We start from the raw sequence: 26,709 nt of genomic DNA, 5'->3' as shown, positions 1-26,709 counted from the left end.
GAAACTGTCCAATAAAAACACTGACCACAATGAAGAATCTACATGGACAATAAACAACGGAATGAATGATGCTCCATCACAGCTCGCGTCCCGGTTAGGACACACACACAGCTCGCGTCCCGGTTAGGACACACACACAGCTCGCGTCCCGGTTAGGACACACAGCTCGCGTCCCGGTTAGGACACACAGCTCGCGTCCCGGTTAGAACACACAGCTCGCGTCCCGGTTAGAACACACAGCTCGCGTCCCGGTTAGAACACACAGCTCGCGTCCCGGTTAGAACACACAGCTCGCGTCCCGGTTAGAACACACAGCTCGCGTCCCGGTTAGGACACACAGCTCGCGTCCCGGTTAGGACACACACACAGCTCGCGTCCCGGTTAGAACACACAGCTTGTGTCCTGGTTCTCTGTACAATTAACACTGTCAAGTGGCAGTGTTGGGGAGTAGTGAACTACAGATAACTAACAAATGTCAGTACATCTGGCAGTAGCTTCATGGTAGTTGAACTAAAGTCAAATGTAGGTAGTGTTTTCAATAGTTGATTACATTTCTTTGCCCAAAAATGTAATATGGGTGAAGGCGGCAATAATTGTAATTCTTTGCATCAGACCTGCCTAATTCTCACTTGAAACATTGTTTTTGTGTTTAATAGGCTAGATTACACATTCTGGTAGTTTATGACACCAAAGTGACCTGTTCTTTCAATTTGTAGTCTGACATTTCAGATGTACATATGTAGTTTGGATGTAGTGAACTACTTTTTTGAAGTAACTTCAGTAAACTACAATTTTTCTTAAGGGTAGCTTCAGTGAAGATGAACTTCTTCCAGTGTGAAGTTATTGGTAGCTTGGTAAACTCCATCCCCAACACTTTCTATATGTCCTGGCTGGTTAGATATGCTAATATATTTGTGCTCTTCCACAGTAGACACATGACCTAATATCATCATTAGAAGAGAGGGATATACAGGCACTGACGTTTCTCTGTGCGCGCACACACACACACACACACACACACACACTTTAGATTAATAGCCAAAACAGTGCTCCTCGAAGGCTGAAATAATACATGTAGGACTACGGTGTGTTGTTATGGACAGCTATAGTGATGGGCACTCATTGGGAGTCGTGACAAAACCCAGTGTGTGCGTCTGTTCCTAATGAGATCAGACATCTCAGCTCAGAGGACGTGGTGGGTGAGGGATGGAGGAAGAGGAGAGAGAGTGATACATACTGCTGTAGAGTGTATCTATCCAAGAGAGACGGGGGAGGCCACGAGTGCTCAGGGGCTCCATCCTCCAGCAATGATTCCTCTTCAAAAACGCTTCTTTCCCTTTCTCCTCCCTTCTCTATCACTCAATACCTTTTCTCCCTCTTCCTCTGCTTCTGCTGAATACACCCTCTTTTTGTTGTTCTTATTCACGGGTGAAAGGCAGTCGTCATCTCAGGCAACAAAAGAAGAAAATGTTTTAATAAACTGGGGTCCAACAGGCGGAGAGAACAAAAGTGTGCGTATCCACAGCCCTCTACTTTAGCCGTTTCTGTCAGGCTGAGCTCCAACAGCAGGCTAGAGAGCCACAGCCAACCGTTGCTAGGGTAGACAGAAAGCACTCCCTCCCTGTCGCTCTCTTTTGCTCACTCACTACCACCCCCTCTCTCGCTCTTTCTATTTCTTGAGCGTGCGCGCAGAGCCCCTCGCTCCCTCTTCTAATCCACTCTCTCTCCTCTTCTGTTCGCTCTCTTTATTTCTGTCTCTTTCTCTTGTATGAGAACACTATTTGTGTATGTTGTGTCTTTGTTAATCTGACGGGAGAGATGTCAAAACTGAATGGTTGATACTCTCTCGCTCTCCTCCTCATCTTCCTCGCCCTCACAGAAGAGGTTGCATTAGCCCCGTTTTCTTGAGGACTATGGACTGTACTGTTGGTCTCCTACAGCCTGGGTAGTCATGGACCAGGAGGACTGTGCTGTTGGTCTCCTACAGCCTGGGTAGTCATGGACTAGGAGGACTGTGCTGTTGGTCTCCTACAGCCTGGGTAGTCATGGACCAGGAGGACTAGCCTGTTGGTCTCCTACAGCCTGGGTAGTCATGGACTAGGAGGACTAGCCTGTTGGTCTCCTACAGCCTGGGTAGTCATGGACTAGGAGGACTGTGCTGTTGGTCTCCTACAGCCTGGGTAGTCATGGACCAGGAGGACTAGCCTGTTGGTCTCCTACAGCCTGGGTAGTCATGGACTAGGAGGACTAGCCTGTTGGTCTCCTACAGCCTGGGTGTGCATGAGTGGCTTCAGAAATAAGCCTCTGTCATAACTGGACAAAACAACAGTTGCTGGCTGTACTGGCCCGCACTAAAGACACAGTACACACTACTACCACATCGCTACCAGTCTGTGATATGGGGAGATGCAGGTGAACCGTGTTTCTCTGAGACTGTTGGAGTTTGAGAGTGATGGGGGCAAAAAGGTTGTTGTGCTCGTGTCAGAGACAAAATAGATTAGTTCACTGCAAGCTGAACCTTGGTGAATGTCAAGTGTGTGTGTGTGTGTGTGTGTGTGTGTGTGTGTGATGCATTGAGACTGAGTCCCTGCTGAAGATGAGAGAGATCAGAGGAGAGAGCAGGAACAAGAGGAGAGAGAGATGAAAATAAAAGTAAGTCTACAACAGATGACAGTAAAGGGTCAGAGAGGTGTGGGTGTAGAGAAGGGTAGTGCTGAAGAGAAAGAACAAGAGGTAGAGAGAGCAGGAGTAGAGAAGGCATGTCTGGGGAAGATGGGCTGTCATCTTTCCTCTCCTCAGTTCCCGTGGAAACAAGCAGTGACCTCCTGTCCTTTTGGCTGATCCCTCTCTCTCGCACAAATACTCTCTCAAACGCACACACACTTTTGGAATCACATGAGACACTCCTGTTAACAGTCTGTGCTCTCCGTCTCCCAATCTCCTCCCACCTCTCCCTCCCACCTCTCGCCCCCTCCTCCCCACCTCTCGCCCCCTCCTCTCGCCCCCTCCTCCCCACCTCTCGCCCCCTCCTCCCCACCTCTCGCCCCCTCCTCTCGCCCCCTCCTCCCCACCTCTCGCCCCCACCTTTCTTTCCTTCGTCCCGCCAAAACATCTCCCCTCTCCCCTTTAGGATGGGAAGACAGGACAGGAGAGGCAGAACAACTTCAAGCCTAGGGGGAGGATCCCCTCATAGAGACACAGTTGGCCTAGAGCGCTGCCCTGTCTCTCCACAATACACTGGGCGCAATGTGCCAGATGGAATGTGCCAGTCTCTGCGCACACACACACACACACACACACACACACACACACACACACACACACACACACACGAGATCCAATCTTGCCAGACACACGTCTGAGGAGACATCCTCTAGGATCCCCTCACTACTCCATTTCCAAATCAAATCAAACTCACACATGCGCCGAGTAAAACAAGTGTAGACCTTACCGTGAAACACTTCCTTACAAGCCCTTAACCAACAGTGCAGTTTAAGAAGATTTAAGAAAACATTTACCAAGTAGACTAAAATAAAAAGTAACAAAATAAGAATAACGAGGCTATATACAGGGGCCACCAGTACCGAGTCAGTGTGCGCGGTAAGGGTTAGTTGAGGTAATTTGTCCCATTTTCAGGACCCTGTCTTTCAAAGATAATTCGTAAAAATCCAAATAACTTCACAGATCTTCATTGTAAAGGGTTTAAACACTGATTCCCATGCTTGTTCAATGAACCATAAACAATTAATGAACATGCACATGTGGAACTGTAGTTAAGACACTAACAGCTTACAGTTGATAGGCAATTAAGGTCACAGTTATGAAAACTTAGGACACTAAAGAGGCCTCTCTACTGACTCTGAAAAACACCAAAAGAAAGATGCCCAGGGTCCCTGCTCATCTGCGTGAACATGCCTTAGGCATGCTGCAAGGAGGCATGAGGACTGCAGATGTGGCCAGGGAAATAAATTGTAATGGCTGTACTGTGAGACGCCTAAGACAGCGCTACAGGGAGACAGGACGGACAGCTGATCGTCCTCGCAGTGGCAGACCACGTGTAACAACACCTGCACAGGATCGGTACATCCGAACATCACACCTGCGGGACAGGTACAGGATGGCAACAACAACTGCCCGAGTTACACCAGGAACTCACAATCCCTCCATCAGTGCTCAGACTGTCTGCAATAGGCTGAGAGAGGCTGGACTGAGGGCTTGTAGGCCTGTTGTAAGGCAGGTCCTCATCAGACATCACCGGCAACAACGTCACCTATGGGCACAAACCCACCGTCGCTGGACCAGACAGGACTGGCAAAAAGTGCTCTTCACTGACCAGTCGCGGTTTTGTCTCACCAGGGGTGATGGTCAGATTTGCATTTACACCGAGGCCTGTACTCTGGAGCGGGATCGATTTGGAGGTGCAGGGTCCGTCATGGTCTGGGGCGGTGTGTCACAGCAACATCGGACTGAGCTTGTTGTCATTGCAGGCAATCTCAACGCTGTGCGTTACAGGGAAGACATCCTCCTCCCTCATGTGGTACCCTTCCTGCAGGCTCATCCTGACATGACCCTCCAGCATGACAATGCCACCAGCCATGCTGCTCGTTCTGTGCGGGATTTCCTGCAAGACAGGAATGTCAGTGTTCTGCCATGGCCAGCGAAGATCCCAGATCTCAATTCCATTGAGCACGTCTGGGACCTGTTGGATCGGAGGGTGAGGGCTAGGGCCATTCCTCCCAGAAATGTCCATTATCTTGCAGGTGCCTTGTTGGAAGAGTGGGGTAACATCTCACAGCAAGAACTGGCAAATCTGGTGCAGTCCATGAGGATGAGATGCACTGCAAATCAAATCAAAGTTTGTCACGAGCACCGAATACAACAGGTGTAGACCTTACAGTGAAATGCTTACTTACAGGCTCTAACCAATAGCACAAAAATGGTATTAGGTGAACAATAGGTAAGTAAAGAAATACAAATAGTATTTAATTGCAGTACTTAATGCAGCTGGTGGCCACACCAGATACTGACTGTTACTTTTGATTTTGACCCCCCCCTTTGTTCAGTGACACATTATTCCATTTCTGTTAGTCACATGTCTGTGGAACTTGTTCAGTTTATGTCTCAGTTGTTGAATCTTGTTATGTTCATACAAATATTTACACATGTTAAGTTTGCTGAAAATAAACGCAGTTGACAGTGAGAGGATGTTTATTTTTTTGCTGAGTTTAGGTAGGGTGAAGTGAGTATGCATAGATAATAAACAGCAAGTAGCAGCAGTGTACAAAAGGGGGGGGGGGGGGGGGTCAATGTAAATTGTCCGGTGGTGATTTTATGAATTGTTCAGCAGTCTTATGGCTTGGGGATAGAAGCTGTTGAGGAGCCTTTTGGTCCTAGACTTGACGCTCCGGTACCGCTTGCCGTGCGGTAAGCAGAGAAAACACTCTATGACTTGGGTGACTGGAGAGTCTGACAATTTTATGGGCTTCCCTCTAATACCACCTATTATATAGGTCCTGGATGGTGTGTGTGTGTGTGCACTTGATTCTGTAATTGAAACTAAAGTATATAATTTTAAGTTATTATGAATCAAACAGTAGTTGGAAGCGAGAGAGTTCATTTGAAGTGTCACACAAACATTCCCAGACACTGACACACAAGACTACATGTGGGTGTAGACAAACAAAGACAAAGAGCTGCGCGAGTGAGTGAGTCTTCATCAATGTTGGATTTATGAGGAGCAGAGCTCTGATCCTCATCATCATCATCCTTTGTCTTCAAAATGGGACAACGGGGCAGCGCTCCCTCATATTCTGTCACATCAGTCACAGAACGACGCGTGTGTGTGGGGGGCATACTCCATCTCCCAGGGCATTGGGAAGCGAGCCAATACCAACCTCCCCCCCACACACACACACACACACACTAAAACGGCCATCATCTGCGGGCAGGGCCAAACAAAGAGAACACACTTGCAGCGCCGTGTGTTAGCCTTCCCGTTGCGACGCAATCCTTCCAGCATCAAATATTAATGGGCAGTCACGCTGTGGGTTAAAACGGGCCATTACCCAGTCTCTACAGTACTGTGGGTTAAAACGGGCCATTACCCAGTCTCTACAGTACTGTGGGTTAAAACGGGCCATTACCCAGTCTCTACAGTACTGTGGGTTAAAACAGGCCATTACCCAGTCTCTACAGTACTGTGGGTTAAAACGGGCCATTACCCAGTCTCTACAGTACTGTGGGTTAAAACGGGCCATTACCCAGTCTCTACAGTACTGTGACAGACAGACAAATGTATTGGTTGATTCCCCATGAGAGAAGAATAGACTTCCAAAACTAGTGTGTGTGTGTGTGTGTGTTCTGATGATCATCATCTGCATCCCAGTGTTCCACCCAGTTCAATTCTCTGTCCAATTCTGGGTCAGACTGTGTGATGAGGAGACCAGATGGTAGGGTCAGACTGGACAGCCCAAACCAGTCCAGTCCAAGCAGGTAATATGACCCTATCAATAGCCTCTCTGGGGAGTCCAGCAACCACACAACTTCTCACCTCCTTACAAAGGCCTTGGAGCACCAGCCCATCTGGTTAGTCTAGTCAGATACAGCAGTGCTGTATCAAACACACATAGTCAATACAGTCCAACAAACCACTAATCAGTATCACCAGGAGAACACAACACAATCAATACCAATGTATGTTACTGGAATACATTTCCAGTGAAATGAATTACATGAAAATCATTAATCATTACACTGTCTAATGAATGAGGGTAGAGGGAGATATTACAGCCAGTAATCAATTCCCTTCATTGGAGATCCTAGTCAAACAACAGGCTCAGTGATGTGTACAGAGACAAAATTGGTCTAATCTACTCGACTCTCAACCAGTGGATTAGTGAACCTGGGTAACAAAAGATGGCAATAATGGTACGGCATCAAACCATACACAACTCCCCCAAAACAGACAGGTTAGCTGGCTGTCACAGGGGGCAGGAAACCACTTAACTTAGGGGGCCCAGTTCAGGTATGACCCCATACACCGCTCCATACCCCTACATTATTCAACACAGGATATGTGGCTATGGCACTCACCAATCCTGCTGGTTATGGCTTAAACACAGCCTATCGGCATGGGGAGGGGATGCATGTGTGCGTGCATGTGTGCGTACACACTTAACAAGCCAGCCCACCAGCCAATGAACACGTTGTGTTCTCCCCTACTCTGCCCAGATACCCCCTGAACCATTCTTCTCCCTCATCTCACCCCTCTCCCGTCACGCCACTCCAGCCCCGCCCGTCTCCCTAGGGAAAGAGAGGGAGATGAAGGAAGGAGGGAAGAGGGGGGCTTACAAGTGACTCTCCTTCCTCATCTGTCTTGGTTGTACCATATACAAGAAGCAAGCTCTGTTTTCCACTTCACTGTCTCTACAGCGTGTAGCTACACCTGCTGCTCCAGAGCCAGTACTGTTGCTCCTTCAGACAAGCATGAGCCAAAACTTTGTTCATTTTTGTAACCCCCCCTAACCCAGACGACACGGGGCCAATTGTTCCACAACCTGTCTCTACCTCACCAGGAGGGATTGGGGGGGGGGGCAAGAGAAGCCACTGCATTAATGGTGTACTGGATGCACAGAATAAATGACTGAAGTTAGGATACAGCTGCTCTTGAATGAATAGTGTGTGAGATGTGTTCTGTTCTTCTGTAGTAGTGATGGCACTTCAGTCAACTCTACACATAACAATGACCAATTATCTTTTGAAAATGTATAGATTTTGATAAAATGTACAGTATCAATTGAACAAAAAAAACAAGGATAAAAGAAAGGAAATCATCCCAAAACATATGAGCTAAAAACCGCCATTAGAATCCTTGTGATAAAGACTGTAGAACTATACTAGAACAATAGAAGAATACCAGAGCTACAGAACCCGCTCCATATGTGTAGGGCTTATCAGGCATAGTAATGTCACCTACTACACATTACAAACACCAGTCACTACACGGTTAATGTTTCTGACTGCATCTCTCGGTGTTGCTTTTGTTTAGGGGGGATGGGGTGAAGACATGGGAATCAGTGTGCATTATTGAAAGGGGATTTTAAGGTGTAGTCTGGTGCTAGTCATGGCAGACAAGGTTGATAGTTGGAAGGGAATGCCCCAAGATACTGTTCAAGGTCACTTTTGTATTTTCATCCCAAATGGTTAGGGTTAGGATGTGGGAAGGGTGAGCTGATTGTAGATCTGCACCAAAGGGCATTGGCTGGGAAACCCACTATTGAGTTACATTACATTACATTTAAGTCATTTAGCAGACGCTCTTATCCATAGCGACTTACAAATTGGTGCATTCACCTTATGATATCCAGTGGAACAACCACTTTACAATAGTGCATCTAAATCTTTTAAGGGGGGGGGGGGGGGGGGGGTTAGAAGGATTACTTTATCCTATCCTAGGTATTCCTTAAAGAGGTGGGGTTTCAGGTGTCTCCGGAAGGTGGTGATTGACTCCGCTGTCCTGGCGTCGTGAGGGAGCTTGTTCCACCATTGGGGTGCCAGAGCAGCGAACAGTTTTGACTGGGCTGAGCGGGAACTGTGCTTCCGCAGAGGTAGGGGGGCCAGCAGGCCAGAGGTGGATGAACGCAGTGCCCTTGTTTGGGTGTAGGGACTGATCAGAGCCTGAAGGTATGGAGGTGCCGTTCCCTTCACAGCTCCGTAGGCAATCACCATGGTCTTGTAGCGGATGCGAGCTTCAACTGGAAGCCAGTGGAGAGAGCGGAGGAGCGGGGTGACGTGAGAGAACTTGGGAAGGTTGAACACCAGACGGGCTGCGGCGTTCTGGATGAGTTGTAGGGGTTTAATAGCACAGGCAGGGAGCCCAGCCAACTGCGAGTTGCAGTAATCCAGACGGGAGATGACAAGTGCCTGGATTAGGACCTGCGCCGCTTCCTGTGTGAGGCAGGGTCGTATTCTACGAATGTTGTAGAGCATGAACCTACAGGATCGGGTCACCGCCTTGATGTTAGTGGAGAACGACAGGGTGTTGTCCAGGATCACGCCAAGGTTCTTAGCACTCTGGGAGGAGGACACAAGGGAGTTGTCAACCGTGATGGCGAGATCATGGAACGGGCAGTCCTTCCCCGGGAGGAAGAGCAGCTCCGTCTTGCCGAGGTTCAGCTTGAGGTGGTGATCCATCATCCACACTGATATGTCTGACAGTTGTGAGGACAGGGTTGACACACTCCCACAACCTACCTAAAATCCCAACCTACTCACAACCACCACACTACCGAATGTAAGGTTCCTCTCCATCATCCCCGCATCTTTCTCTCATTGCTTTTCTCTGTCACGTATCTTCCCTCTCTTCACCCACCCACCTTTCACTCTGCTGTCACCCACCCTCCCTCTCACCTTGTCAATCTCATGGTTTGTCTTTGGACATCTTACTTTTTATTCTAGTGTCAAAATCGACAAGTGTAAATAGAATGATCTGTTACATCCAAAACGGAGATTTGCGATATGATAGGAAAACCTTGTATGTCAGAATAAATCCTGGATGAACATGGATCCTGATACCAGTCATTTTCTCCTAATACCCACCTACAATATTTTTTGTCAACAAATGGTTTCATTTTGCCGTTTTAATAAGGTTAGCAGCAACATGGAAAATCGATGCGGAAATCTGTTGTAGCTCAAGTCGACTACAAAATCCACAATGCAATGCCCTCTTGGCTGGCTGGCAAGCAAACATAGCTACACACAATAATACCAAAAACAATATCAGCACGTAGCTAGTTAGCTGTAAAATCACCTAAACAAACTGCACTCTCAATTTAGGAGTTTACAATCTCACCATGTTCAACCTGCAGATCGATGTGCCTCAGACTGGAGTCTAAGATTCACAATGGCAGATACAGTGCATTCGGAAAGCATTCAGACCCCTTGACTTTTTCCACATTATGTTACATTACAGCCTAATAATAAATTATTTATTTTTAAATCCTCAATCTACACACAATACCCCATAATGACAAAGCGAAAATAAGTTTAGAAATTAAGCAAATGCATAAAGAAATATATATAATCGGAAATGCCTTATTTACATAAGTATTCAGACCCTTTGCTGTAGTTTTCCTTCACAGAAAATACATTAGTGCAACACATACGGCAGAAAACAGCTTTATTTTCATCAGATGACAACAGAAGTGCCACGCTATTTGGCTGGCAGCCTCACAAGTAAATGAGCTTATAACGAAAAAGCAAGCAGTTTTTTGCAAAAGCGTTGCATATTTTCATATTGTTAACATTTATCATAGAAATAATGTTGCCAGTTATGTTTTGCTTAAAGTTAATCTTGAATTTTACAGGAGAAAAGTAGGCTGGCTACACTGAGAAAAGTACCAGAGTAAAGTAGCAACACATCAGTAAGAGTGCTGTCTGCTAACAGAAAGCCTGTTCATGAATTCTCATCTGAGTGGAGAAGTGCAACTGAAGCACTAAATCAGTTTGATGACGAGCAGAAATTACAATAAAAAGCAAATTAGATCTGCACTTACAAAACACAGGAAGATATTTCTTATGTGTTGTATATTTTTTTTCTGCGTAAAAAACGCAGAATTCTGCATTAACGCAAACCCTAAATTTAACTTGCTAAATAATCTAAGTGGCTGAATTACTAAAGTGATGGGCATCATATTGTGCTTTCTGCCGTGTTTGAGAAGCCAAAGCCCTTTGGATGTTATTTGTACAGCTGTCACTATTTTGATTTTCTTGCATTTTTCTCCTTTCCGTTCTCAGCCAGTCTCCCCTCTTCTCAGAGCACAGCAGGCAGGCCCGTTTCCCTAGCGACTCCAGACTCCACCCAGACACAGCGTGTAACCTACACCTGCTGCTCCAGAGCCAGTACTGTTGCTCCTTCAGACAAGCATGAGTCAAAACTTTGTTCATGTTTGTATTTTATTTAACGAGGCAAGTCCGTTAAGAAAAATTCTTAATTACAATGACAGCCTACCCCAGCCAAACCCTAACGACGCTGGGCCAATTACGCCGCCCTATGGAACTCCCAATCGCGGCCGGTTGTGATACAGCCTGGAATTGAACCAGGGTCAGTAGTGACACCTCTAGCACTGAGATGCAGTGCCTTAGACCGCTGCGCCATTTGCACAATGTCTAATGTTCACATCTGCTTGTAAATGTCCAAACTCACCAAAAATGACATTCAATAGTTAGTAATCATTAGTCTAACAGTTGCAACAAGAGATTCTATTAGACAAATTAAGGTATTTTTATCCCTGTTTCATTTGCTACCATTCAAGAAATGTTTTTCAACAGAATCGGCGGATTGAATATACCCCTGATCACGCATAAATAGTTCACTTTCATAGCAGCCACGTTTTATTCCCACTCACCTTTTCCCTTTGTTTGTGAACTAGTCAGCTGCATTTGCTAGCTAAGTAAGTGAAACTGGAAAAAATGATAATCTCTTGCTTCTCCATTTTTTAATAAATTTATTTGTGGAAAATTGTCTCTCTCTCTGAGTCAACTACTCACCACATTTTATGCACTGCAGTGCTAGCTAGCTGTAGCTTATTCTTTCAGTACTAGATTCATTCTCTGATCCTTTGATTAGGTGGACAACATGTCAGTTCATGCTGCAAGTTGTCATAATTACTGTGTAAGGACTATGGAAGGGGGTGAGAACCAAGAGGCTCCTCTGTTTTGCAATGATGTGGCGACATGAATATATTTAGTGTAGTTTTATCAACAAAGGCTAACTTTTTATGAAATTCACTGAGGATGGTCCTCCCCTTCCTCCTCTGAGAAGCCTCAACTGGTATGGGTATGCTTGACATTGGCAAGACTGGGGAGTTTGTCAGGATAAAAAGAAACGGGATGGAGCTAAGTATAGGAAAAATCTTAGCGGAAAACCTGCTTCAGTCTGCATTATACCAGACACTGGGAGAAAAATGCACCTTTCAGCAGAACAATAACCTACAACACAAGCCCAAATCTACACTTCTTGCTTACCAAAAAGATAGTGAATGTTCCTGAGTGGCCAAGTTACAGTTTTGACTTCAATATGCTTGAAAATCTATGGCATGAACTGAAAATTGCTGTCTAGCCATGATTGCCAAAAGCTTGACAGAGCATATAAAGTCAGTTTCATTTCTTGCCTAATTCACTACGAAAAATCACACTTTTTTTATAGAAAAACAACCAAATCAGATGTTCTAAGTCCACAATGCTTAAACCACATCAGGAGACCACATTTACATTTTTAGGTGTAGATACCCTTTAATTCAATGGCGCACCAGCAGCATACATGTAATTGCAGAGTGAGCTAAACAAATCGTCACTGGATTGATGCAATAATCACGATACCAGATATGCATAACCCATCTACCAAAAGACAGTTGTCGTCATTAGCATCATCACTACACAAACGCGCACACACAGACAGTCCATCCTGCGTTGGAAAATACGAATCACTGATGCATTTTGTGCATATTTTATGATAATCTTCAGCATTTTAATAAATGTTATAATAAGTTCAAAACATTTTAGTTGATTTCCTACTAAGTCCAATACATTTTTGAATATTGTTGAATTCCGTCAGCATCACAGATTTTATAAGGCCCTAAATATTGCACAATCCAGGTATGAAAAGCTCTTATGCCTCAATCACAACTACATCATCATTGCGCAAAATGGTATTATCTGGATACATGTGCAATAAAAGTTCAACATTCACCTTCTGCTACCATTTCTACACACACACCCCCCCCCCCCGCAGCAACTGGCCCAAGCCCCCCACCCCCCACACACTTCACCCAAATCCAGACAGCTGATGTTCTGAAAGAGCTGCAAAATATGGATCCCTACAAATCGGCTGGGCTAGACAATCTGGACCCTCTCTTCCTAAAATTATCTGCCGCCGTTGTTGCAACCCCTATTACTAGTCCGTTCAACATCTCTTTTGTATCGTCAGATTCCTAAAGATTGGAAAGCGGCCGCAGTCATCCCCCTCTTCAAAGGGGGAGACACTCTAGACCTATATCCATCCTGCCCTGCCTTTCTAAGGTCTTCGAAAGCCAAGTGAACAAACAGATTACTGACCACTTCGAATCCCACCGTACCTTCTCCGCTATGCAATCTGGTTTCCGAGCAGGTCACAGGTGCACCTCAGCCACACTCAAGGTCCTAAACGATATCATAACCGCCATCGATAAAAAGACAGTACTGTGCAGCCGTCTTCATCGACCTGGCCAAGGCTTTCGACTCTGTCAATCACCACATTCTTATCGGCAGACTCAATAACCTTGGTTTCTCTAATGACTGCCTTGCCTGGTTCACTAACTTCTTCTCAGATAGAGTTCAGTGTGTCGAACAGGAGGGCCTGTTGTCCAGACCTCTGGCAGTCTATGGGGGTGCCACAGGGTTCAATTCTCGGGCCGACTATTTTCTCTGTATATATCAATGATTCACTGTACTGTTGTTTCGGCAGAGTGAATGTACAAATGCTTGTCACGTCCAAATACACACACACACACACACACACACACACACACACACACACACACACACACACACACACACACACACACACACACACACACACACACAATGTAACATCACCTGCATCGAGCTGTGGCAAGGGTAGGCAACAACACATCCGCCACGCTGATCCTCAGGCGTGCGTGCTCAGCCCCCTCCTGTACTCCCTGTTCACGCATGACTGCACGGCCAGGCACGCCTCCAACACCATCATTAAATTTGCCGATGCCACAACAGTGGTATGCCTGATCACCGACAACAACGAGACAGCCTATAGGGAGGGCCGTCTGGTGCCAGGACAACAGCCTCTCCCTCAACGTGATCAAGACAAAGGAGATGATTGTGGACTACAGGAAAAGGAGGACCGAGCACGCCCCCATTCTCATCGATGTGGCTGTAGTGGAGCAGGTTGAGAGCTTCAAGTTCCTTTGTGTCCACATCACCAACAAACTAACATGGTCTAAGCACACCAAGACAATCGTGAAGAGGGCACGACAAAACCTATTCCCCCCCCAGGAGACTGAAATGATTTGGCATGGGTCCTCAGATCATCAAATGTTTCTACAGCTGCACCATCGAGAGCATCCTGACTGGTTGCATCACTGCCTGGTATGGCAACTGCTCAGCCTCTGACCGCAAGGCACTACAGAGGGTAGTGCGAACGGCCAAGTACATCACCGGGGCCAAGCTTCCTGCCATCCAAAACCTCTATACCAGGCGGTGTCAAAGGAAGGCCCTAAAAATTGTCAAAGACTCCAGCCACCCTAGTCAGACCGTTCTCTCTGCTACCGCACGGCAAGCAGTACCGGAGCGCCAAGTCTAGGTCCAAGAGGCTTTTAAACAGCTTCTACCTCCAAGCCATAAGACTCCTGAACATCTAGTCAAATGGCTACCCAGACTATTTGCATTGCCCCCCCCCCCCCCCACCACTCTCTGTTGTCATCTATGCATAGTCACTTTAATAACTCTACCTACATGTACATACTACTTCAACTAACCGGTGCCCCCACACATTGACTCTGTACCGCCCCCCCGCTCTTTAATTACGTGTTACTTTTCTCCGTTATTCTAGCCATATATATTTTTTAAACTGCACTGTTGGTTAGGGGCTCGTAAGCAAGCATTTCACTGTATGGCCTACACCTGTTGTATTCGGCGCACGTGACTAATACAATTTGATTGCAGACCACCTCATCCACTGTCTGGCCTAACTCCACACAACAGCACGCATGCGCTGACATGTCTCATCAAATCAAATTGTACTTGTCACATGTGGCAAATACAACAGGAGGCTACTGAGGGGAGGACGGCTCATAATAATGGCTGGAATGGCATCAAACACATGTGTTTTAAAAAATGTGATACAATTTCACTTATTCTGTTGCAGCAATTAATATGAGCCCATTCTACCCAAATAAGGTGCTATCAATCTCCTGTGGTGTAAACTTTACAGACTTATATTAATGATCTTGTTTTATTATTAGTGATTGATTTCATGCATAAAGCGGTGTCCTGTCCCACACAGAGTACAGCTCACACTTTAAAACACTGTGCCTTAAGACTCCTTGCCTCCCCACTAACGAAAGGATGTTTTAACTGGGTTAACCTTTTCTCAGTACTTTCACAGAACACTAGTCGGCACTGGGGATGGGATTTAGGACCCTCTGAATTACTGGGCAAATCCGAGAAAGTCCCATTCATTTTCAATTAGGATTTGTTTGTTTTTTACATTATTGAATGGGAATTTCAAAATATGTCCTCAATTGGAATGGAATTGACCCCAACCCCTGGTGCTATCTAACAAACCTTCGATAGTACAACCAGAGCACGTGCAGCAGACACGAGACAAAAAGCAACACACCAACATCCATACAGAGGTAGGCGGAGAGATACTCACGTAGCACCTCACAAATCGCTTTGTGGAAATATCAATCATCCATAATCATAACCGGAGGCTACTGTTTCACCCTGAGAGTCATAGCCATCAGTCACAATAACACAGCCCTATAGGTTAACCCAGTTAACACAGCACTGAGACTTTATTACTGCTATGGAAATGTGCCACTATCATATTGGTAATTTCCATGTAAAAGGACCCACCAACGAAGTTTATAAGAGCATATACAATTTGGTGAAGTTTATAGGAGCATATACAATTTGGTGAAGTTTATAGGAGCATATACAAAGCATAAATATATATAAACCATCCCGTGGCTTTTTCCAAATACGGTATACCGCCCAAGCCAAAAATAATTGATGCAAAACAAAATATAAATGTACATATTAGTTGGCAGGGGCCACATCCTGACTGATGGCAGCCCATTCTTGCATAATCAATGCTTGGAGTTTGTCAGAATTTGTGGGTTTTTGTTTGTCCACCCGCCTCTTGAGGATTGACCACAAGTTCTCAATGGGATTAAGGTCTGGGGCGTTCCCTGGCCATGGACCCAAAATATTGATGTTTTGTTCCCCGAGCAACTTAGTTATCACTTTTACCTTATGGCAAGGTGCTCCATCATGCTGGAAAAGCCATTGTTCGTCACCAAACTGTTCCTGGATGGTTGGGAGAAGTTGCTGTCGAAGGATGTGTTGGTACCATTCTTTATTCATGGCTGTGTTCTTAGGCAAAATTGTGAGTGAGCCCACTCCCTTGGCTGAGAAGCAACCCCACACATGAATGGTCTCAGGATGCTTTACTGTTGGCATGACACAGGACTGATGTTAGCGCTCACCTTGTCTTGTCACCTTCTCCGGACAAGCTGTTTTCCGGATGCCCCAAACAATCGGAAAGGGGATTCAGAAATAATTACTTTATCCCAGTCCTCAGTAGTCCAATCCCTGTACCTTTCGCAGAATATCAGTCTGTCCCTGATGTTTGTCCTGGAGAGAAGTGGCTTCTTTACTGCCCTTCTTGACACCAGGCCATCCTCCAAAAGTCTTCGCCTCACTGTGCGTGCAGATGCACTCACACCTGCCTGCTGCCATTCCTGAGCAAGCTCTGTACTGGTGGTGCCCCGATCCCGCAGCTGAATCAACTTTAGGAGACGGTCCTGGCGCTTGCTGGACTTTCTTGGGCGCCCTGAAGCCTTCATCACAACAATTGAACCGCTCTCCTTCAAGTTCTTGATGATCCGATAAATGTTTAATTTAGGTGCAATCTTACTGGCAGCAATATCCTTGTCTGTGAAGCCCTTTTTTGTGCAAAGCAATGATGATGTCACGTGTTTCCTTGCAGGTAACCATGCTTGACAGAGGAAGAACAATGATTGCAAGCACAACCCTCCTTTTGAAGCTTCCAGTCTGTTATTCGAACTCAATCAGCATGACAGAGTGATCTCCAGCCTTGTCCTCATCAACACTCACGCCTGTGTTAACAAGAGAATCCCTGACATGATGTCAGCTGGTCCTTTTGTGGCAGGGCTGAAATGCGGTGGAAATGTTTTTTGGGGATTCAGTTAATTTGCATGGCAAAGAGGGACTTTGCAATTAATTTGGTCACTCTTCATAACATTCTGGAGTATATGCAAATTGTCATCATACAAACTGAGGCAGCAGACTTTATGAAAATGTATATTTGTGTCATTCTCAAAACTTTTGGCCATGACTGTACACTCATTCTCTCGGGGGGGGGGGTTGTTTGTTTGGGGGGGATGTTTGTTGACACGGCAGGAGACGAGGGACGTTAAAGGAATTCCCACTGTCAGCGGCGTCTCTCTGCTACTTGCCACTGTAGGTCTGGGCTGAGGTAGTTTGTTTCACCTCTCAGCCTATGTCGTGGGCGGAGGTTCCCGACAGAGTGGTGAATGAATGCGCTGCTAACAAGGCAAATCTGGGGGAGGAGGCGAACATAACGAGCATATATGAATCACTCATGATTAATTCTCAAGATCAATATGTAACGCAGGTCAACTAATGTTGGATACTAATCGTTAATAGTGAGATTCCAGTAACCAAATCATAGTATACTATATTGCTATGTTTAAATTGACAGCTATTACAAATCAGCTGTCAGAAGCTGCATGACTAGCAGTTTATTTTGAGCCAATCAAAACTTAGTCCCTCTCCTAACCTCACGTTACACACCAGTTGGCGCCAACAAGAAAAATAAATTAAAAATTTTTTTTAAAAGAGCTAGAACGGAACATGAAAAGCTACCGCCATTCCATGGAAGAAAAACTAAGTTTGAAATTGTTGAGAAGTTGTATAAAACGGAACTAAAAGAGAGAACTGGATATTAACAGTCACTTATCTATACAAACGTGCTGTGAAGGGATTGAGGGAAAGATTTACGCCAGGATTTGGTGAGTTTTCATAAGGAAAATGAGCTGCTAGCGATTAGGCTAGCTAAGCTATTGCTAGCATTTTGCTCGTGTTCATACTGAACCATACATACGCACAAGCCGTTAACATTTAGGCTAGCTCAGTTATCAATTGAAATAGCAAACGTTAGTGATCATGCATGGCGAACTATCTTAGTTTTTATACTTTAAAAAAATGTGATTAACTAGTATCATAATCCATTTTGGTACACTTAAGTTTTAGATGACAATAAGAAATGGCGTGTGAGTGTAAGCACTAGTACTTTTCATTTGCCCGGCCTAGTTATTGTCCACGTGAACCTAGTGCAGTAGTTAAAGTGTAAAGCATTTTGACTAAGTTTTATTTTCAGGTTTTTGATTATGGATTCAGTTCCACCAAGGATGGCGAGCAGCCCGAACCCAGAACATCAATAAGAAGATTTGCTTGCGAAGATTTATTTTCCTTGGAGAACACTGAATTTGCACTGCCATACTACAGTGTGATAAGAGTTTTCTTGAAAGACATCATTGCATCATACATTTCAGTGGGATTGTTATAAGCACATGCTACACTTAAACACCTTAGTGTTTATTGATAGGCACAGTCACTCACATTTGATTCCATCTCATAGTGGTTTGTGTCAGTGTTTTCTGTGGATTCATGTTTATTGTATTGCTATTGAACTTTGAACATTGAAATCTGAGAGATCCTCAGATTATACCCTAGTAAACTATAGGCAGGATATATGGCCAATATCTAAGTCTATTGTACTATTGATGTATTTCATTCATATTGAGCTCATTGTTCAAATTTCACATATCATTATTTACTCAAGGTGATTCATTTTTTGTTAAGTATTTTTATTTACAAAATACAAGCCGGCATTTTTTTTGCCAATTATTCAGTTGTGTGGTTTTCATTTCTCCCTACTGCTCCAGTAGCGAACCTATCTGGTTCAATAGAGTTTAACTTTTTTAGGATAGGGGGCAGCATTCGAAATTTTGGATGAAAAGCGTGCCCAAAGTAAACTGCCTGCTACTTAGGCCCAGAAGCCAGGATATGCATATAATTGGTAGATTTGGATGGAAAACTCTAACTGTAAAATTATGTCTGGGTATAACAGAACTTATTTGGCAGGCAAAACCCCGAGGACAAACCATCCAGGAATTTTTGTTTTTGAGGTGACAGTGTTTTCAATGGGTTTTCTATGTGGATATAGATTTCCAAGGCACTTGCATGCAGTTCTTATCGCTTCCACTGGATGTCAGCAGTCTTTAGAAATTGGTTGATGTTTTTCTTTTGAGTAATGAAGAAGTATGGCTGTTCAGAACGAGGGTCGAGTCTAATGTACTGTTGTGGTTGGGGCGCGCGACCTGAAAGTTCGCTCTACTTTGTTTTTGTCCAGTATTGAACACAGTTTATCCCGTCTTAAATTTTATCAATTATTTACATAAAAAAATACCTAAAGTTATATTAGGAAAGTTATTTGAAATGTTTGGATCAAGATTACAGGTAACGTAATAGATATTTTGTAGTCATGTTGCGTGAGTTGGAACCGGTGTTTTTCCTGAATCAAACGCGCCAAATAAATGGACATTTTGGAGATATAACAATGGAATATATTGAACAAAAAGGACCATTTATGATGTTTATGGGACATATTGGAGTGCCAACAGAAGATCTTCAAAGGTAAGGCATGAATTATATTGTTATTTCTGAGTTGTGTGTCGCACCTGGTGGGTTGAATTATGATTGTCATGTGTTTGTTTGATGGGGTACTGTCCTCAGATAGCATGGTTTGCTGACAAGGTACAAATCTGTCGTTCTGCCCCTGAACAAGGCAGTTAACCCACTGTTCCTAGGCCGTCATTGAAAATAAGAATTTGTTCTTAACTGACTTGCCTAGTTAAATAAAGGTAAAAAAAATTCTGCATAGTACAGATCAAGGACCAATGATGTCATTCAGATACCGGGTGTTGATCCACTTCACTTACTGTAGTTCAATAACCAAAATAGATTTTTTTCAAACTGAAGGTGTCATATCATAGCTGACATCTTCATTTGGAGTACATATTCTGGGGATATTGTGGTCACAAAACAAAACAAAAAACTGCTGTTACCAAACTTGGCATCTACACTGTTCCTCAAGTAAATTAATATAGGTGTATGGTTTGTTTAACTTTGTAATCAATGGTTATTGCTTGGCATTCATTTTAAAAGTGAATAAGTGAGTCTCTGTCACTCTTACTATGGAATTGCCCTATTCCCTTTGTCATGTTCATATTAACATACACTCTACAGCCCTCTAGAGTTCAGATTCTGCCAACACGGATTAAGGACCCCAAGGCTAATTCTAATCAAGTTGGAGCATAACATGTGGTGTTTGAGAGAATAGCGCCCCTATCTTATTATTTAATGTGTGTCATCAGTTCACTACTTAAGCCTTACTAACATGCCAGAGGGCAGTAGTTGAAAGCCACGACTTTACAGCTGTGAGTCTCGCTGCTCTGGCATATTCCTCTCTAAACCCAGTGAGTATCTATGGTGACTCAGAGGAGCTGTAGCCATTGTAAAGACTGCTGTAGAGTGTGAATAATGCAGGAGACTTTTGTGTGTCTGTTTAATCCCCTGGTTCCCTCTCATTCCTCCTCTCCTCAGCTGACTGAATCAGTCCACACCCGTGTCTGTTTGAAAGGAGACATGCACACACACATTCAATGTTAGACTATGGGCAAGAGGGTGCTGTGTGCACCTCCAATAACCAGTAATGGGATCCTTCTAAACCTCAATATCCAGCTCTCACATTCTAACAACAAAAATGATCTGTTCAAATAGCCACATTACTGATAAAGAGTCACTTCCCCCCCACTTTCTACTAAGCTTGGATGCTTTGCTACTCAAAAAAAAGACTGACTGTGCCAAAAATGTGTTAAAATATTTCATTGCTTAACACGGAAGTAAAGATCCTGGCTAAGATCCTGGCCTGTAGACCATTTCTCCTGATCAGACAGGATTGCTAAAAAAAAAAAAAAAAAAAAAAACACCACTACTTTAATATACGTTGTTTGTCTAACATTTTGCATTGTCCTTCTGAGGATCTTGGTCCTGAGAGTCTCGTTTCCATGGACGCAGAAATGGCCTTGGATCGGGTGAAATGGTACTACTTGCTAACAGTGCTCCATTAAAGGTCTGGTCCAAAATGTATTGAAATGATTAAACTGCTGTACTCTTCTCCAACAGCTAGTGTGTTAACAAATAATCTCCATTCCCAATACTTCCCACTGCACCGCGGAACAAGACACGGCTGCCCGACATCATCTTTGCTCTTTTCCCTGTCAATAGAGCCTCTTGCCATTGCGTTACGGAACAGCCAACAAGTGTCAAGAGCGATGAGAGGGGGTACTGAGCATAAGGTGCCGTTACACGCCAAACAATTATCTGTTTCAAACACGTCCACCTCTCTCCCTGCAGCTCTCTTGCTACTATCAAGATTCAGACAGTTTCCCGGTTAAAAATTAAGAGCGAACACTTTCCAATCAAATCAGCAGGCTCCTCGCCTCCAATACACAAATATAGCATTTAAAATTGTTAGGGACACATTTACATACCTTGGAATGTCAGTCACGAGAGAGTACTCAATCTTTTAAGCACAACTTTTCTAAGCTATTAGACAAGGTGAAACAGGATCTATCAAGATGGACAGCCCTCCCTCTGTGCCTAATAGGACGTTAACTCTTAAGGAAGAAAACCTGGTAATTGCGGGTAAGGAGGGTGGTTGGCGGGTAAGAGGGTGAGCGGTGCGACTGCTGTGACAGCTAGGAGGGATCTCAGAATCATCCTGGTGGGTGGGAGCTGGGGAGTGGGATTCGGCTGTATGGGGACCTGGGATTGTGGGAGGCGGGAGGGAAAGGGGTTCTTATGGTCTTCAACGATCTACATTTTCCACTCATGCTATGATTAAAATTGCAGCATTTGTAACTTTTAAAAATGAAACAAACTGTGCCATTGCATACTCTTATGTTTCTCATGATTGGTATCAATAAAACATTTTAAAACACATTCTAATAGCAGAGTGAATATGTTGTGAGTCAAGGAAGTATGTATTCCTTGTATGGCGTATGTAAAGTGAGAATGTTGACCCATGTTGACTCCAATGCTTCCCACAGTTGTCAAGTTTGCTGGATGTCCATTGGGTGGTGGACCATTCTTGATACACACAGGAAACTGTTAAGCGTGAAAAACCCAGCAGAGTTGCAGTTCTTAATACACTCAAATGGTGTGCCTGGCACTTACTACCATACCCCGTTCAAAGGCACTTCAATCGTTTGTCTTGCCCATTCACCCTCTGAATGGCACACATATACAAATAGTGTCTAATTTGTCTCAAGGCTTGAAAATCCTTATTTTACCAGTCCCCTCTCCTACATCTACACTGATTATAGTGGATGTAACAGTGACATCAATAAGGGATCATAGCTTTCACCTGGTCAGTCTGTCATGGAAAGGGCAGGTGTTCCTAATGTTTATAAACTCAGTGTATAAGTATGTAGAAAAGATAATGGAGCAATATTTTTTTCAATAAGATCATCTTTAAGAACTAACAATCACCAAAATAAAAAACCTAGACTGTCAGGGAGAATTTGAAATTCCCAAAATGTCACGGGGCCCCCATTGAGTTGCCTTATTATAGTTTGTTTATGTGTTACTCAGTGTTGTTTTTGTTGCACTGATTTGCTTTATCTTGGCCAGGTCGCAGTTGTAAATGAGAACTTGTTCTCAACTGGCCTACCTGGTTAAATAAAGATTAAATAATTTTTTTTGAATAAATTGACTTTGTTATGTTTGAGTCACTCAGATAGCATAAGAACAAGGCATAAGCCATGTCAAAATGTGTAGAATTGCAGCAAACTAGCTTTGCAACTGCAATTTTTCTCTCAGCCCAAGAAATGTGTAGAATTACAGGAAATTCGCTTTAAATAAGCCAAATTGTCTCTGCGGCCAAGAACACATCTAAAACCGTGCCATTGGCAAAGCTAACTTTGCCACCGCGGCTGAAAAGAATCCTATAGGAAACACTGTGTAGTCTATGCTGAGTATGACTTGTGACTGGTGAGCTGTAGGTTATTACACAAGACCAAAACCTTTGTTCGTCGGTCTGTTTCCCTCTCACCTGACTAAGGGGGAACTGAGAATAACAAGCAGTGCAGAGACAGAGTACTGGACAAGGGAAACAATGTAAGACAACACATACACAAAGACAAGAGAATAAGGGAACTGAAAGTCTCATGTTCTAAACATAGATGCTGTTTTATAATGACAAACTGAAAATTAGCTAGGTATTTCATAAGCGTTTCAAAATGGAATGGGGTCCTGAGAGAAGCATTATAAAAAAAGGTGGTAGGCTTAGGTCTAAGTGACAGCCGTACTGCTAACCAATGTTCCCTAAACAAAATAAAAAAATACAAATATAAAAAACATTAAAAAGAAATCACTAAGCAAATTTCAGGTCTGCTGAGAGCAAACTTTAACTTTGAAATTCTGTGCAACTTTTACTGTGACCACTGAGGCTGTGTAGACCCTTTAAGTTAGTTTCAGACAGTGGTCAAGTAGCCTACTGTGGCTATTTGATCACAATGTAGGACTACCAGAGTGACCTACCATTGAAAACGCTGGAAAAAATGCATCCCATAACATTTTAAAATAGAAATAGCTTTTCTATCATTCAGCCTACAGTAGCAGCCAATGTGTGGTGTTTAATGTAGGCCTACAGTACATTACATGAGACGTCAAGCCCTTCATGTTTTTTTGATAATAACCTGAAAATGTGTTGTTTGATGCAAGAAACCACTTTACAAAATAAAACGCATTATTGTTCCCATACCATTATGACAGAATCAGACACATTATGCTACCCTCTGCCTATTGGCTACTTAGCTTATTCAAGACCGTCTCAAAATACAACACTGCCCCTTTAAGACCAAAAAAAAAAAACTTTACCTGACTTGCTTTTCAAAGAGGTCTAGAAATGTACATGTTTTGCGATCTTGTAAGAAGCAATTATTCCCCCATTACTGACTACAAATTAGCTAATAACTCACTTGATTTGATCTCAAAACAAGCGTATCTACTCACTCCCGCTCACGCTGTAAATAAGGTCAGACTCCAGTTCAAAAAGTGAATAGCACAGATCCATATATGGCAATGATCTATTTGCATATAGGTCAACTGCAGCTCTACACAGGTCTGTATAGAGTACAGGCTGAGTCGTGCTTATCAATGCAATAGAATCCTAATCAAATCAAATTTTAATTGTCACATGCGCTGAATACAACAGGTGTAGGCCTTAGTGATATGCTTACTTACAAACCCTTAACCAACAATGCCGTTAAAATACCAAGAAAAGTAGGAGATAAAAATAACAAATAATTAAAGAGCAGCAGTAAAATAACAATAGCGGGGCTATATACGGGGGCACCGGTACAAATGGTTAGACATTTGATTAGATGTTCAGGAGTCTATTGGCTTGGGGTTAGAAGTTGTTGAGAAGCCTTTGGACTTAGACTTCGCGCTCTGGAACCGCATGCCGTGCAATAGCAAAGAGAACAGTCTATGACTAGGGTGGCTGGAGTCTGACGATTTGTAGGGCCTTCCTCTGACACCACCTGGTATAGAGGTCCTGGATGGCAGGAAGCTTGGCCCCGGTGATGTACTGAGCCGTACGCACTACCCTCTGTAGTGCCTCGCGGTCGGAAGCCGAGCAGTTGCCATACCAGGCAGTGATGCAACCAGTCAGGAAGCTCTCGATGGTGCAGCTGTATAACTTTGAGGATCTGAGGACCCATGCCAAATCTTTTCAGTCTCCTGAGGGGGAATAGGTTTTGTCGTGCCATCTTCACAACTGTCTTGGTGTGCTTGGACCATGTTAGTTTGTTGGTGACGTGGACACAAAGGAACTTGAAGCTCTCAACCTGCTCCACTACAGCCCCGTCGATGAGAAATGGTGCGTCCTCGACGCACTTATTGATAAAGCCAGTGACTGATGTGGTGTACTACTCAATGCCATCGGAAGAATCCCGGAACATGTTCCAGTCTGTGATAGCAAAACAGTCCTGTAGTTTAGCATCTGCTTCATCTGACCACTTTTTTTTTCTTTTTTTTTATAGACCGAGTCACTGGTGCTTCCTTCTTTAATTTTTGGTTGTAAGCAGGAATCAGGAGGATAGCATTATGGTCAGATTTGCCAAATGAGGGTCAGGGAGAGCTTTGTACGCGTCTCTGTGTGTGGAGTAAAGGTGGTCTAGAGATTTCTCCCCTCTGGTTGCACATTTAACATGCTGATAGAAATTATGCAAAACGGATTTAGGTTTCCCTGCATTAAAGTCCCCAGCCACTAGGAGCGCCGCCTCTGGATGAGCGTTTTCCTGTTTGCTTATGGCGGTATACAGCTCATTGAGCGCGGTTTTAGAGCCAGCATCGGTCTGTGGTGGTATGTAGACAGCTACGAAAAATACAGATGAAAATTCTCGGTAGATTGTGTGGTTTACAGCTTATCGTGAGATACTCTACTTCAGGCGAGCAAAACCGAGACTTCCTTAGATATAATGCACCAGCTGTTGTTTACAAATGTACATAAACCGCCACCCCGTGTCTAACCAGAGGCTGCCGATAGTGTATAACCCACCAGCTGTATGTTATTAATGTCGTCGGTGAAACAAGAAAGTTTTTAATATCCCGTTGGTAGGATATGCAGTGGGGGAAAAAAGTATTTGATCCCCTGCTGATTTTGTACGTTTTCCCACTGACAAAGAAATGATCAGTCTATCATTTTAATGGTAGGTTTATTTGAACAGTGAGAGACAGAATAAAAACAAAAGAAATCCAGAAAACACGTAAAAAATGTTGAGGGAAATAAGTATTTGACCCCTCTGCAAAACATGACTTAGTACTTGGTGACAAAACCCTTGTTGGCAATCAGAGGTCAGACGTTTCTTGTAGTTGGCCACCAGGTTTGCACACATCTCAGGAGGGATTTTGTCCCACTCCTCTTTGCAGATCTTCTCCAAGTCATTAAGGTTTCGAGGCTGATGTTTGGCAACTCGAACCTTCAGCTCCCGCCACAGATTTTCTATGGGATTAAGGTCTGGAGACTGGCTAGGCCACTCCAGGACCTTAATGTGCTTCTTCTTGAGCCACTCCTTTGTTGCCTTGGCCATGTGTTTTGGGTCATTGTCATGCTGGAATACCCATCCACGACCCATTTTCAATGCCCTGGCTGAGGGAAGGAGGTTCTCACCCAAGATTTGACAGTACATAGCCCCGTCAAATGATGCAGTGAAGTTGTCCTGTCCCCTTAGCAGAAAAACACCCCCAAAGCATAATGTTTCCACCTCCATGTTTGACCGTGGAGATGGTGTTCTTGGGGTCATAGGCAGCATTCCTCCTCCTCCAAACACGGCGAGTTGAGTTGATGCCAAAGAGCTCAATTTTTGGTCTCATCTGACCACAACACTTTCACCCAGTTGTCCTCTGAATCATTCAGATGTTCATTGGCAAACTTCAGACGGGCATGTATATGTATTCTTGAGCAGGGGGACCTTGCGGGCGCTGTAGGATTTCAGTCCTTCACGGCGTAGTGTGTTACCAATTGTTTTCTTGGTGACTATGGTCCCAGCTGCCTTGAGATCATTGACAAGATCCTCCCGTGTAGTTCAGGGCTGATTCCTCACCGTTCTCATGATCATTGCAACTCCACGAGGTGAGATCAAACATGGAGCCCCAGGCCGAGGGAGATTGACAGTTCTTTTGTGTTTCTTCCATTTGCGAATAATCGCACCAAATGTTGTCACCTTCTCACCAAGC

The 26,709-nt window shown here is 44.2% G+C and overlaps 1 protein-coding gene across 4 annotated transcripts in view; it reads right to left on the bottom strand.

The window, feature by feature from the left end:
* Positions 1–26,709, bottom strand: part of abr (ABR activator of RhoGEF and GTPase) — a 233,561-nt gene that overhangs the window by 184,671 nt on the left and 22,181 nt on the right. Inside the window, exon 1 of one of the 4 annotated variants that reach the window (XM_045717127.2) lies at positions 1,238–1,598. The exons of the other annotated variants lie outside the window; for them this stretch is intronic. Within the exon in view, the coding sequence (XP_045573083.2) occupies positions 1,238–1,298 (61 nt within the window). The 5' untranslated portion in view covers positions 1,299–1,598. Of the gene's footprint in view, positions 1–1,237; positions 1,599–26,709 lie in introns of those variants that run through there. 4 annotated transcript variants of the gene reach the window in all.

This window comes from Salmo salar, chromosome 04, assembly GCF_965601325.2.
Source record: "Salmo salar chromosome 04, fSalSal1, whole genome shotgun sequence".
In the NCBI taxonomy this organism is placed as follows: Eukaryota; Metazoa; Chordata; class Actinopteri; order Salmoniformes; family Salmonidae; genus Salmo; species Salmo salar.
The sequence above is the reverse complement of the archived record's forward strand: the minus strand, read 5'-3'. Positions and strand labels throughout refer to the sequence as shown.